Source organism: Dermacentor andersoni, chromosome 5 (assembly GCF_023375885.2).
Source record: "Dermacentor andersoni chromosome 5, qqDerAnde1_hic_scaffold, whole genome shotgun sequence".
Classification (NCBI taxonomy): domain Eukaryota; kingdom Metazoa; phylum Arthropoda; class Arachnida; order Ixodida; family Ixodidae; genus Dermacentor; species Dermacentor andersoni.
Window position 1 is genome coordinate 156,884,023 of NC_092818.1, and position 15,190 is coordinate 156,899,212.

The window sequence follows — 15,190 nt, forward strand, 5'->3', positions numbered from 1 at the left end:
ATGAAGGTACGTTCAAATATTTCAGTAAGGTATTTACATGGGCCGATCAAAGTAAGACAAAAACAAATTCAGAAGAAAACGAGAACCCCTTAGTATAATATAACATTGAAGCGAATGTCTTCTTCAAAAGGGAGAATGAGAAGGAGAACCGTGGTAGCCCTAGAGGTGCAGATGAAAGCATGGATCAAAGTATAACCTGTCTCCCAACTATTCGAGGAAGCTGGGTTTACTCACATGGATAAACAAATCCAGGTAGGAACACGTGTATCCTATGAAAATAAAAATCGCTTGCCTTGCAGGAAATTCACTTCAAGAACAAGAAATCGGCTCTCCTACTTCATTTATCCACGCTTCCTTATTTGTTTTGAACATTTATAAGCCATCTTAATATTATGCTGAGGTAGTGCAAGGACTTAATCTGACTTAATTTATGTGAACGTGGATTTTGAGAACTCTTGATGGTTTTTGAATTCTGTGCCGAAAAGAATGAAGAAGGAAGAATCAGAAAACCGCCTGTCCTTTTAGAAAGAGAAGCTCTTCGACTATGTTTGGGTCTACCTAAATTCGTTGCTAATAATGTATTATACCAGGAGGCGCGCCTACCTACTCTTCACACGCGATTCCGCATGCTTACGGTTCAAACCTACTTAAAAACTTATGAATCTTCTCTACGACGAAGACAATATGCATTTATTGGTCAAGCAAATTCATTTTTTCAGAACACGTGGTCACGGTTGCATACCCCACAGGTTGTATTTGTGCAAGCAAAATTAGCAACTTTATATGTTCGCCTAAGGGAAATCGTCTATTTTACAGAGGCTTTAGTTTATATATCTTCTGTATTATCCTTTTAGCGTCGCTTGTTTAACCGTGTAAGCTTGGCTGCGGTAGTAATGAACCCGGGCGTATTCAGTATGCACGAAGAATGTACACGAATGACGCACCCGGTAAATAACGATTACTGAAGCCAGGGAAAGACTGCTGAGGCCGTCCTATGTATAATCTTCTATAATTCTGTCCAATAGTTCAACATATATTCCTTGTTATTAGAAAGGCACAAATTACTTTCTATGAAACTTCTTGTCCCGAAATCCCCCCCCCCCCCCGACACGCACACCTATTTCATGAATTTCTGCAGAACTTCCTTGCGATTCCTTGTCATTATAATTGAAACAACATTATATATTTGACGAATTTTTAGTGATTTCTGAGGAGTAGTACCGAAAACATTATTAATATGCGTTATTGTAGTGCACTAAGAAAGATTCCTACAATTTACTGCCTTTGTTTCCTTTTTTTTTTCGCTCGCATAGAGTAACCTTTCGTTCGTTGAAGAGACTGAAAATAGCTCGGGAGAAATCAGTCGTAGAAGAAAGCAAACTATAGTTTGCTGTCTATATACAACAGAAGCGCTTCATTCCCGAACAATGGCGCAAGACGACCTTGTTGTATGCAGACTTAAGAGCGCCGGCAATACCGCATCCGTACGCAGACACTGTAAGGCACTACACCAGCTTGCGTAATCGAAAAAAGAAAAAAAAAACGTTTCTTTTTGTTACGTTCAGATTCGACACGGATAGAGAAATTCGAGTTGACCAGCCCTGCCTTGAAAATTCGTCTCGGAAAACGGAGATTGGCTACCGGCACAAAGCACGCGTTTTCTCTTGCCGAGTATTGCTCTCTTTGTAGGTCCTGTGGGCTTCGGCAGCTTAAGCGCGTGCCAGATAACATATCAAGAAAACAAGGAAAGAACTACAGACATTGTTCCAGCTCGCTCGCAAATTGCCATGCAAAGCAGACGAAAAACATGCACGATGTGGCTACCACTGCGCACAAAGAAAACGCGGGCCGTAAAGAAGCATGGTGGAAGGTAATCGGGAAGAATTCCAGCAGAGCATGTGCGTGAGAGAAAGGGAGCCAATATGCGTTCCACCACAGTTACCACTGCAGTGCCTTTTCTGCGGATTTTTTCTTTGTGTTTGCGGTAATGCGGAGGCAACAAACCCCAACTAGAAGACGCTTCACGTTCTCCTTTCATTTTTGGTCGTAGTTCTGGTTCGCGCTCGCGTCACCTTACTTGTTGCTCGTGTTCTGTATCCGCACTTGCAGTGCACTCACAGTTCGGTACTTCCGTGTCTAGTCGTTCGAAGCAGGTCTAGGCGAAAATATAAAGAAACCGAATCAAACGGACTGATTACTCGGCGCATAATAACGATGTTCCCATATCCTTTTAGCATTGCCCGACTTCCCTCATTTCCTCTTCCCGCCATGACCCCGCAGCCCCGCTGTTCCCTTTTCCTAGAACGTTGCGTGCGCGGGAACAACTGCAGTAGCGAAAAGAAGAAACTGCACCCTGACAGCATGAAACTTCGTAAGCACAGCTAACTGTTGCTCTTGCGTACGCCATACGAGACAAGCATTAGTTTCTTTCTTTCTTTTTCTCTTTCCTTCTTTCTTTCTTTCTTTCTTTCTTTCTTTGTCGTCTCAACATGTCCTCACCTAAGCGTCACCCAGCGTTAACGAAGTTTGGCCTCGCTTCGCCTTGCGCCACGTTCCCCATCATTTCTGTTGCTCTGCGCACTGGTTCGTCTGGTATGCAAGACAAGCTGTATTGCCCTGGCTATTCAAAATACACGAGAAAGAGACGGTGCTCGAGCATTCTTCGTGCATTCGCTAATGGTATGAAAAGAAGAAATAGAAGAAGAGCCATAGCACAGTAAACAGAACCATGTTAATGTAAATGCCTCGTCTGAAGCGACCTGAGGATGCAGTAGGTTTGGGCTCCTCGCCTCGATTATTCGTTGCTCTAATGCGGATACGGAACTCGCTGAGAAGCTGTCGACTCCCGGTGCGCGGGTGGCGCAGGTGAAATCAAAGGGCGTACATTTTAGATCATGTTGCTCGGTCATAGTCAGCGTCACTTTTTTTTTTTCCGCGCTGATTTTCGTGCGCAAGACAAGGCTACAGAAACAAACGCGACGAGAAAAAGTGGGTGAACAGAACAGAAAACTCGGAGAACGCGAAACATAAGGGACCCCGTTTACTGTAAAAAAGTTTACTGTAACAGTCTCTGGGCAGCGTAATCTCATAAACGGCTTTCGTCCGCAATATATCAACTGGTTTACAGTCCGACTGCACGCAAAGTTGGGCGCAGGCCATTTGTTTACAAGATGCTCCACTGTGCGCAAAAGTCTTTTATGCGAGTTGCAACGAATCAGCCACATTGACGTCAAACGCATCAGCCTGGCGAATGCTGGGAGCTCGTTTGCATACGTGGGCGAACGCCTGCTTCAGGAGCGATGGAATGGCGCTTTTTGGCCATATCAGGCCCTTGCGTCATTAAACACTGTACGCCATCATCATCAGGAGTGATGGAAGCGTTCTCGACGTTAGAACATGCGAAAATGAACATTTGAGTGGAGTGAGCAATAGAGGCCACGGCGGCGACTCATTCCACGTACCGAGGAGGCCCCACAATTTAAGAACCCAAATTGCGTATAATGTGCAGAGCATAACGATGAGCGATGATGAATAAGATGGCTCTGCCGCATATCAACATATGGATAAAAAAAAAGCGGTTTTCTTTTTCGTCGAGAGAAAGATATCCCTACAGAAGAGTACACCACTAACCTTAACGCATACGCAACGCAGCTTTCTTTAACCGTACTAGCTGCATGGCAGTCGAAGTGCTGTTTGTCACATATATTGACACCTGTGCCACTTCGGAGTAGAGAGAGGAAAACATTTCGGCATTACGCAAGCCGTTGCTACAAGGTGGTTTGATAACCTCGTAGTCACCTCATTACTCCGGCTCCGTCTATTCTTGTGAAATATGCACCTCCGCGGCTTAGTGGCCATGGCGCTTATATGTTGAGCACAAGATGGCGGACGCACTTCGTGACTGCTGTTGCGGTTCATTTCGAGGTGTGCGGATTTGACAAATGCATGCTCGCGTGCCGAGCTTTGGGTGCATGTTAAATAAATCCAAGTGGTCGAAATTACGCCTTCATTTCGAGAGAAACGCGTCTCAAAATGCACTGTCAGAACTATCAAGGTGTGCAGGAACTAGACATCTAAATTGAAGGCTTTTCGGGGCATTCAAGAGACTGCGTGCCAGTCTGAAAATTACAGTCACAATCGCTCAAATGGTCAAACAGAAAAAGCGAGATCACAGTTCCTTTCGATCAAGTACAGGCCGTCCAGAAGGCCCACGATACGGCGGTAAGGTTAAACCTTACTGTCCCGACGTGGGAGCCGCCTGCGTCAACCTAAGGGTTGATCTTCAGGACATTAAATAAAGTTCATCATACCATACCATACCATACCATACCATACCATACCATCGCCCGTTGCCAACGGTCGCAAGGGTGTAAGGAGAGCTGAACGCGAGTGGCTTGAATTTGGAATTCCTCCAAGCCATTGTCGTAGAATCCTGTCGCACTACGTGCCTAACAGTCAACCAAAGCGGAAGAAGGCGTACGCAACTATGTCGGTAAATTCTACGTGAGGCGGTAGAGCACCTACGAAGCCGTTCTTTTTCGTCCGTAGTCACTTCATTTTTCTTTACCTTTATACGCTTAAAGGTCTGTGAGCCTCATCAGAACCTTTCAGTGATACATATGTTTTTTTGAAAGCTTACATCCCCAGCTTATCCTTTCCTCTCCCTCCTCGACACCTGAGCTTAATGTCGGAGCTTTTCTTATTTTTTGTTTGCGTTGCTACCAAATGACTACAGCAAACCAAGGTCCAACTTTGCTTTGTTATGAATTGAAACTGCGTGAAGAGAGCCCAGAGTTCTTTTCACAGTGAAGTGCCTGCTCTAACGACCACTCACGGGGCCTCGGGGACGTCTCAATTCACATAGCAGCCTCGGGGCCACAATTCTTACTCCGGCATTCCAACATTGTGCGAATGTCGTCTACAGTTCGCAAGAACCCCCAAAGCTGTTGCGCTGGGCGCATTCCAATTTGCTGCCATCTGCATTCTAACCAGGCCATCCGCCTGACGCCCTAATGAAGCGTTCGAGTAAAACAAGAAAGAAGATTGCTGACGTTTGCTGCCTTTGCGTTTTCGCTTTGTTTTCTACTTCTACGTCGCGACTAACTGAAAGTCGTGTTGCAGACGCCAGAGCGATCCACCGGCGCTCCTCACGTCTCCTGACGTTGCCTAATGTACACGAAAAACAGCTTTTATCGCACGATAAATATTTTACTTTTTCTTGCTTTGTTTTTTTTTTCTCAGCATCTGGCTGGTAATTAGCCAAGAGACCTAAGAACTAGGTACATCTAAGTTCAGCCGATTTTGATCATTCTTACGCTTGAGCTGTCAGCTCTCTTTCCACGTGAACAGACTCGAACTAATGACAAGCTTTTCCGCATCTGAAATTTTCTTCGTGCTTCATTAGTGTCCCAAGCAAACTGTTTGCTTCCGAGTTTCGGGGCACGGGATATGAATAAGAGGCGATTATAGAAGTACTGGCACTGGAAAGTGTTTCCACCAGCGCGGTATGGAAAAATTACCTCTTCTAAAGCTTGCGGAGAACTCTTGAAACTCAACGGCAAACATTTTTTTTTTTCAAATCTGAGCTTTATCAGCGGCTTCCTTTTCGGGCGCATATACTTCGTAACTTGCTTCAGCAGTTTTGCGTACTTCGATATAGTGTTTGGGCATGGGCCCATTTTGGGCCATTCTGCCTGTGATGGGTATGTTTATTCTTCGCATTCCACAGAATCACACATAGTATATATACATCTGTGAACCTATTTATTGAAGTTTTTGGTCGTTACAGACTGGGCAGAAAACAGCAGCGAGCTACCGTTTAATTCATAAGCAATGCTTAACATGGTAGGACATTGTTATGGTTCCGCCCTTTTGACGCCTACGTTCCTTTGAAACGCCTGCTTTATGTTTTTGAAGCCTCTAACTTGGTCTGTACTAAATAAGAAAAACAATATTCTAGATGACCATGTGGAAACGTTACCGAGTGCAGAGAGCATGTGAACAGAAAGTCATTTCGCCAATGTGTTCCGATAAAGGCATCCATAACACGAACACATAGATACAGGTATAAAATTACGTGGCCTGCAATTGCCTTTGATGCCATTATTTTTTTCCAAGAGAAACTAGTACTATCTATTGCTCAGCGGTGAATCGGCCGTACTGCATTGTCTCTACACTTGCCCTTGACTGAACAGATATCAGCGAATGCAGATAGACAACTTTCGAATATTTATCATGTGTACTGTCTTGATTTTCGTCTAACATGTATCGTTCCATAGAGGCTCTGTCGCTTAATGGTTTCTCAGCATGGTCCTAAGCGGCGTTTTGGCCCAGAGAATAATCTGTCAAAGTGAATGGCTGGCGTTTCACTACAGGAAAAACAAATGCGCAGTTGTACGTGCGTCCTCCTCAGAATCGGTGTCCAATCCTCGTGGATATCGGATTTCATTCCTTGCAAAACTAAAACAATGACTTAAAATACACTGGCGTAACATAAAGCTAGATTCGAACAGGTACTATATGCCAAGAGTAACTATTTCGTTTCCACCGGTATTCAAGCAAACCAACGATGATTTATGCGAACATACGGCCGCATCATCATAGACGACGAAAAATTAATATTTCGTGCATTTCCAAATGTAACCAGATGACACGGCAATAAAAATTGAAGAATAAAGGCAATGACACGCCACGTAATTTTAAACCTGTATCTATGTGTTTATGGAAAGAGAGGATGCCTTTATCGGAACACATTGACGAAATAACTTTCTGTTCACATGCGCGTAGGTGCTTTTGTGAACGCACACCAACGCCACGTGATCAAGTAATTAGTTTTATAAATTGGTAAGGAACCGGTTGACAATTAAAAAAAACTCTTATAAGGCTTTTCGCAATATGTGACTATAGAATTTTGTTGGGTATGACGAACACATTTACTTTTCTTTATTCTATGGTACACAATTCAGGATATAACTGCGGCGTTAGTAAAAGTCCTTAACTCTTAACAAAGCAGCATTACTGGTGAAAAAACTACAATTTGGCCTGCTATGGAGTGTTTTAAAATAAAGAAAGGAGACCTAAACAATGACTTCGAGTGCCCTTGTAAACTATCCAAGTGAAACTACCATGTCTCTTAACATAGCAAGTGTCGTATACAGAATGAACAAGCTCGCTATAATGCTTTCCTTAGAACGGCTCCAAATTACAAGAGAGTGCCTGAGCCCTACATGTGTTGCTGAAAAATCAGTTTATTACTTTCACGCTATGCCTACTTGCTACATTTCTTTTAAAATTTTCGAAGTAACGCTAAAACTAACAATGTCTTTCTTGTATATGTGTTGTATGATTAAAAAACAGCACATAGATGGGACACGCGAGCTAAGCGCTGCGTTGGGAAGGCGCTCGCACTTCCCTGTAAGCGTCCTTCCACGTGAAGAGGTGAGAGTTTCGAAGCGGGACGTGCATATACGAGCATTGCAATATGTGTGCAATATGTGAGCATTGCAAAAAATTACTGCATACGTGGTGTACAGCTCTTTCGTGACACGAAGAATAAGTAATTTTCAACTTGGAGCTTTCTCTAGGGCCCTAATGCACAATAAGCAGCGAGGCTTTTGGAACGAACGTTGTGCACGTGGAGAAACTAAACTGTACAATGCAACACAAAAAGGGAAAGCGTTTATAACGACTCACGAGCCTTGTATAATTAGTTTACTGTACTCGCATATGATTTGAGTACGTGAATAAGGTTTGTCTTATTTCAGCGCTCACTGGGTGTGTTCTCTTTCCTGTAGCGCTCGCTTCCCTGTGGAATCTATCAGCCACCAGCTTAAAAAGTCCTAGCCGTTTTCTGCATAGGCTTTCCGCAGTGTTGAAGTAGTGGCATCGTCCATCAGAGCTCTCAGAACAGGTCATTCCACTTTCGGCCATAACGTTGTCACTTATACAAAGCGTGGAATATAATCACGTTTAACCTAAAACGTCCTCTTGCCGCGTTCAACTTCGCTGCCAGCGGGCGCTTCGGCCAACATTAATCATCCATCGTTGCGCGCGTTGGTGGTTCGGACGGCTTTGGAGTGCGGCGTCAATACGGCACTTGGCGCCGTTCGCCCGATCGGCGCGTAATTGCGAACGGGTCTCTTTCGCGAGAGAAACTCGGTGAACAAAGAATCTATCTTCCGAAGAATTCGGCTTACTGCAGTTTACCGCCATAGAGCGAGGTACTAAATGGGAACACCACGGCTGCCATCACCCTTTTAGTTGCTCACCACCTTTCCGAGTTGTGCAGAGAGTGAGCACACACCCAAATAATTTGACAGCCGGAAAGATGCCGATTTGTCCGATGGCTCAATCGTTTGCCCTTAAAAGGCAACTCCGACGATTTTTAGATGTCAGCGGATGTCAACGAAAGCCGCTGAGCACGTTCCTTTGCACACTTCCGTCATGTCCTCGGAAAATCAGGTTTTAGAGTTGCACAGATTATTTTCCAAATTAATTTTGTTAGCTTCCTCGAATCACCTGCCTTGCCTGCTGCTCAGCTACTGGCAACATTGTGTTATGACGTAAAAGGCTGCATACGCAGAGCACGCTGGAAATGAATGACGAAAGACAGCGTCCAGGAACCGGCGACCGTGAGCTGTAGTGTGCGGCGTGAACAGTCTCTGTCGCGAGAAGTTACGTACTGTGTGGACGGGCAAGCGATGGGCAGCCATTGGTGTTGCGTTGTTCGCTGCACAAACTGCGGGCCTCGCCAGCCACACACGCAGCATGAGGCGATGTAGATCTCGTTCAGTCGAGGCCAAGCTTATCACGCGCCGAGTTCGTGCGTATACTATACCAGCGGACCTGAGCGACCGACCTGAAGCTAATTATGCCATTAAGATGAAGCAAAGTGTTTTTGTAGTTCATTTCTTTACTATACGGATTTGAAAGAGGCTATCCTTCATTTCATGCAGTGCAAACGCAAAAAGCGAGAAGCGACGGCACGGAGCACTATCAACATCGGTACGTTGCCGTTCTCGAAGGCTACCTGTCGCGCTCACCGGTACCTCCATAAATTAAGTGTGGCTATGCATATGGGTGCATATTTACGTATTGTTATGATAACTCGTTATTTGGCTTCCGATACGCACTGCTTGCCTCTCATACCAAACAGGCAACAAGCGGAGGCCCCTAGCTTTGATACAGCAGTTTAAACAATTGCCTCGGTCAATTGCCAACGGTGTTGTACAGGCATCGGCGTTTCTGCGAACAGACTACGCATTCTCTAAATGAACGATAATATGCGCAAATTTTCGATCTGTGTCTGCTTTATGGAACACATTAATTGTGTACATGAAAAGAGTACGAAGAATAAGTAGTCATAATAAGAACGCGTGCTACCGCTCGCTGTTATCGATGTTGACCGGACGCTCATACCAGAATGACTCAGAATTATGCGAACGAAAGCGCTTAAGCGTACAAAATCTGCGTGCTTTGCTGTGTTGTGACATTATTTGATGGTCAATGACCCACGGCTTGCATTATATTTCAAGCGAACGGCGAGCGGTCGCTATACCATGCCGATGCAAAGAAATGCACCAGCCAGTGCTTGGGACACTCAATGGCATTCTTCCGGAAAATTATGCGCTCTATAAATTGACATGCAAATGTAGAAAGGAGCGCTCCACGACATTTTACAAAGTGTATGCGAAACGATTCCCTGAAACGGGGTAAAACACCTAGAATAAGAAGCAGCATGTATCCAACCTCGGTCATTGCAGCGTATTGTGTTGCGCTGGGCGCTGGCTCTCGTGGTGGCGGATAGAAAGCGAACAGGGATTCACTGCTATTGCATTCATCGGAATCGCAGCGGTCACTGTTTAACAGCTTCAAAGAGCTGGTGCAGCCGACATTGTCACCCGACCCGGAGATATTGGCCAATGGTCCGGCGCTGTCACTGATCAACCGAGTGTCTGCTCTTTAACACTTTCGATCCCCGTGCTGGAGCGACCGACATGCCTTCCACGCCTTCTCCGCTGGGGTGCTGTGGTGACGTCACACGAAAATGTTCACTCGGCTGCTCGGTAAAGTTTCGGTTTTGGTTTCGCGCCTTTTAGAGTGCAGCTCTTAGGCGCCCGTTCCTGCGACTGGCATCGTAGTCGTTTCTTGTCGTCCTTGTAACCGAGCGAACGAGTACAGCAAAAGGATGAAAAAGCGAACCCGGAGCGCATGTGAAAGACGGCAATAGCGAAGAGAGCACGAGGAGGAAATCGGTGGAAGAGGGTATGGCGAAAGCGTGAGAAGAAAAGCGTAGTGCCGCGCACGACGGGCTTTGCGCGACGATGGCTACGAGATGGCGCATCAGGGTATGTATGGAAACAAAGCGCTGCATGAGTGGAGGTCAGTCTGCGGCGGCTGTTGTGAATCGCGCCCACGTGACACGATTAGCGATGCAGTGGTGCCACATTTCGTTGCGTTTGAAACGTGCCGCACGAGACAGATTGTCCGCGCCAGCCAACATACCGAAAAATGAAAACACGTGTACAGCTGCGCTCAAATTTGGCCTTAAGGAGTATTGTAATCGTGGTGAATATTTTGCTCATTTAAAATTTTATCCAAATTTGTGGTACACTTCTGCAACCAGACGCGTGACAGCAGGGGAGTCTCGGGAATCTAAAATTGTCATTACCTTGACATGATCAAAAGATCGTCGGAGATGCCCTTTAAGGCTGTAAGGTATTTCGTTTTACATGACACCCAGCTCAATATCAGCAATAAAGTAATGGATAACTGCGAATTAATTCTGACCACCTGGTGAGCACTAAAATATCTGACATAAAGTGGACAGCAGTAGCCATTAAAATTTATTTAATGCTTTTTTCGTGTCATATGACGCAGCTGTGTCATCATGTTTACTTGCCACAAAGATTTGACAAGAAATAAAGAAAAGTTATTCGTCCCTATCAACGATTAGACCTTACCACCCCTGACCGTGATGAATCTATAGGAGAAGCCGAGCACTCTTCATACACCCAGAAGGGTGTTAAAATGATTCGTGTTAATGTATAAGAAAACTTGGCATGTACTGGCATGCCTACATGGTACAATAAAATGTGCTATGATTCTTTATTAATTACGGAAAAATATAGTGAATGGCACCGAGCGCGGCGTGAAGACAACCGGCAAGTCTAACTTATGTTTGTCTGTGTAGAACACCAATTTTGTTAGCGCTTTTCTTTTGAAAGATTGTAAATTTCAGGTTCACAAACTTCAGACAAAAAAGAAAGGAGACATTGAAAGGTACCTCCGTTATACCTCAGACTTCAACAAGCTTTATACGAGTCCATTCACTCGAAGAATGATGGCATGGAACCGTAATACGAGTACCTCTCTTATATTTTGAGCATATTTTCCTTTAAAATACCACGAAAGGGATTTCATATTGGCCCTGAAAAGATCGGAAAGAAAAACGTATTGAGCATTTCGCTGTAGATATAAAGTAAGTATAGTTGGGTCGAATGCTTGGAAAGAACGATTTTTGTCGGAGCAGTGTTTGGTTACTATGCTATCAAGCAACACGATTCTGCACAAAAACGAAAAGAAAAAGCCACTGCGTTTATTTTACAAAATTTCGTCGTGACAACATCGCTGCTATCTACAGCTGCCGAAACTATTTTCGCATCGACTAAACCACTGCGAGACGTAACGCGAATGTTTTCGTATGGCCAAAATTTCGAAAAATAAGCAACTTGAGGCATACGCATATGGACTAGGGTCGAGGGACCAGTTTTCTCATGTGTTTTTTACCAACAGGCGGCCAGTGTGCGTTACTCCTGGTGCAAATGACCAAAGCAGCAGTTCACGAGAGGGCTGCGCGACATTGAAATTTATAACAACGCTGACTATTATTTACCGATCCCGATGGCGACGTTTCTAAACCTTTTGGGGCACTAATTTTTATTTGCTCTCCGAACGGGGTAATTCGTAGCATCTCACTTTAAGTTATTGGAGAAGCAGAAGATTTTGGGCTATTGTTATCCCTGGTTCTCAGTCTTCTACTGCCTTTATTAGAAACAAAAGTTGTACGAATTTTTTTTTAACTATAGACCAACTAATTATGTTATCTCAACTACTCGGCCTTTCTTGTAGTAAGCTTCTACAGTAAAATTGACGCGTAAGATGGACGAAAGCGATCAACAAAACTAAGGATCACGTTTCTTTTGCCAACGCGTCTTTTTCTTTTCTTTTTGCAATGTCAAGAAGACGCGTGTAGTCCCCCAAGTGCTGATTACTATATAATAAACACTGGTTTCTTCAAAGGACCTATCATTTCATAAATAAAACTTCGGCGATCTCGATCGTCGCCACGGGAATTTCCTGGCTTGTGCTTTGTTCTATTCTCATAAATCAGCTCATTCAAATTGGAAGATTCCAAAAGTTAAAAAGCGTGATAAAATTATTACTATAACCTAATTTTCGAATGTCATTTCGCTACTATTGAATCCGCGTCGATCAGTCGCCAAAGATTTCAGATACATATATTATTCCACTGTTATACGAATCTTCTTACCATAACGCCGTATAAAGCGGAAATTACGTCACGCCCGACGCAGCCGTCACTCGGCTAGCGAAGAGTTGAAATGCAATCGAAGTCGCAACATGAAAGAAGTCTACGTGGAGGAAAAAGGACTCAAAAAATAATAATATAAAAAGTAACATCTTACTGTCGGTATAACCCGCCTATGAGCGAAAAAAAAAAAGCTGCGTGCCGCAGTATTAAAGCCATAAACACTCTTAAACCAACTTAGTTACATCCGTTCACGCGCAATGTCTAATCTATATGCTGGATTCTTGCTGTGAGATGCGGGCGTTAAACCACAATAAGCCGCAAATGGCTTTAAAAGGTTGTAAGTTAACTCAGCTGTAGCATTAACAGGACTTTCCAGGACGCTGAAGAATAAGTCTACAATACCATCGCTTCCGCGCAGCAGACATCCGAAATTTCGTTAAAGCCATCATTTAGCGAGACGGGGCGTCGCTATAATGCTACACCTTTCACTCATCCAGGCAGTACTTGAGAATTACGTCTCCGGACGCAGCAAAGCAAATATACACGACTTGCCATCCACAGTAACACCTAGTATCCGCCTTTTCGTGGATGATTGCGCACTCTACCGCCCCATAACTAACGCCGAGGATGCTTACATCCTCCAAAATGACCTGGATAACATACAGCAGTGGTGCACTAGGTGGCTAATTTCCCTAAATACTACAAAGACCGTACAAATTTCTTTTCACCACCGCCGAAATTATACTCCGCCTACTTATAAAATTAACGATACTGCCATTATTTCCACTAACTCTTTTAAGTATCTTGGCATTAACCTTGCTAGTGACTTATCATGGTCTTGCCACATTAAGCACATAATAAATTCATCTAATCGAGCAGTTGGGTATCTCCGTCGTAACCTGCGCATGACACCTTCTTCCTTAAAATTACTAGCTTATAAAACATTTGTGCGACCTAAACTTGAATACGCTTGCGCAATATTTGACCCCCATCAGTCTAACCTTATCTCAGCCCTTGAATCTGTTCAGAATCGTGCCACTCGCTTTATTCTTTCAATCTACTCGCGATACTCTAGCATGTCCGCCTTGAAGTTGCAACTAAAACTTCCTTCTCTCGCTTCCCGTCGCCGAATTTCACGTCTCTGTCTTTACCACAGGTTTTTCCATTGTTCGCCCCCTGACAGCAAGCTCATCCTACCAGTACGTCGAACACCCCGCACAGGCCATCCAAACAGCGTCATCCCGCATCGTTCCCGAACAACTACATTTCAGAAATCATTTTTTTTCCACACACCTCGCGACTGGGATGACCTTCCCTGCGACTTAGCACTAATCCCTGATCCAGCCCATTTCAAGACTGCCATCGAGGAAGCCATGTCATCGTCATGATTCTCGTGTAACATTCATTGTTAACCGCCGTTCTTGCGCCCACCCCTCATGTAATGTCCCACCAGGGACGCTTGAGGTTCAAATAAATAAATAAATAAATACGCACCAGCGCCCTTTCAGCGCAACGATCGCTCTGCACTTCGTTACAGCGGTTACTATCCAACTCGACGTTTCGCTATAGGTAAACATGAACATGAAAAAAGAAAGCCACACGTCACGTGTCCTTTTCGTGCAACAAACTCACCCGGGTAGTACTTGAGCAGGATGTCCCCGGCCGCGGCGGCCGTGTGGTTGTCGGCGGCGTGTCCCGCGCCGTCCATCGTGGTTCGGATGGGCTCGCAGCGGGCCAGCAGCGTGCTGCCACCAGCGGCTCCAGCACCCGCGGAAGAGGAGGCACCACCACCGAGGACGACAACACCACCGCCGCCACCACCAGCGCCACTGGCGCCACCGGCTGCCGAAGGCGAGGACTCGGTCTCACGCTGCGGCTGAGACGAGAGCGGTGCGCCGTCCTCTGGCCCGACAAACACTGGCACCGTTCCGCGCAGGCAGGAGCACTGGCCCGTCAGGGCATCGCAGCGCGCCCCGGCGGGGCAGCCCGGCACGCAGGGGCGAGGGCGGCCAGCGCATCCCGCGCCTGAACCCGGGAGCAGCCGTGGGAAGGGAGGAGGAAGCGGGGAAGAAGGGGGGCGTTGGGGAAACGAGAGAGGGGAGTAAACTTTAGCGTTCGTCGAAGACGGCTGCTAAAGGGTGCAACGTTGGGATACTTGGTTTCGTCTTATGTAAAAGGCGCGGAAACAGCGTGGAAACAGTGCAAGAAACTAGGACAGAGACAATAGTGTTGAAAGTTGCCACGAGTTTGTGTTTGGTTCATTCTCAAAACAGTTCACAAGGATGGGACGTCAAGAAGCAAAAGGAAAGACAGTGCTGGATAGCATATAAATTTTCACTGAATAAAAGAGAGATAGCACGATATCCAATTTGGTGGGGCCACCAAATTTTGTATCGTGCTATTTGCCTTTTATCCAATGAAAATTCAGATGATAGTCAGCGCTGTCTTGTATTTAGCTTCTTCACGTCCCATCTTTGCAAGCTGTTCTGAGGACAGGTTCCACACAACACGTGGTTTGCCACATGTGGAAAACCACGCGTTTCTATGGAACCAATATTCTCGGAACAGCTAGCAAAGACAGGACGATGTAGTGTTGATAATCCGACACCACGGTGTCAGATTGTGAAAACACTACGAAAT

The 15,190-nt window shown here is 45.3% G+C and overlaps 1 protein-coding gene across 6 annotated transcripts in view; it reads right to left on the reverse strand.

Annotated features, from left to right (window-relative positions):
* LOC126531446 (thrombospondin type-1 domain-containing protein 7B-like) overlaps positions 1 to 15,190 on the reverse strand; it is an 834,929-nt gene that overhangs the window by 113,865 nt on the left and 705,874 nt on the right. For all 6 annotated transcript variants that reach the window (XM_072288436.1, XM_055071177.2, XM_055071178.2 and 3 more), the window contains one exon: positions 14,183 to 14,575. In XM_072288436.1, the coding sequence (XP_072144537.1) occupies positions 14,183 to 14,575 (393 nt within the window). The remainder of the gene's footprint in view (positions 1 to 14,182; positions 14,576 to 15,190) is intronic.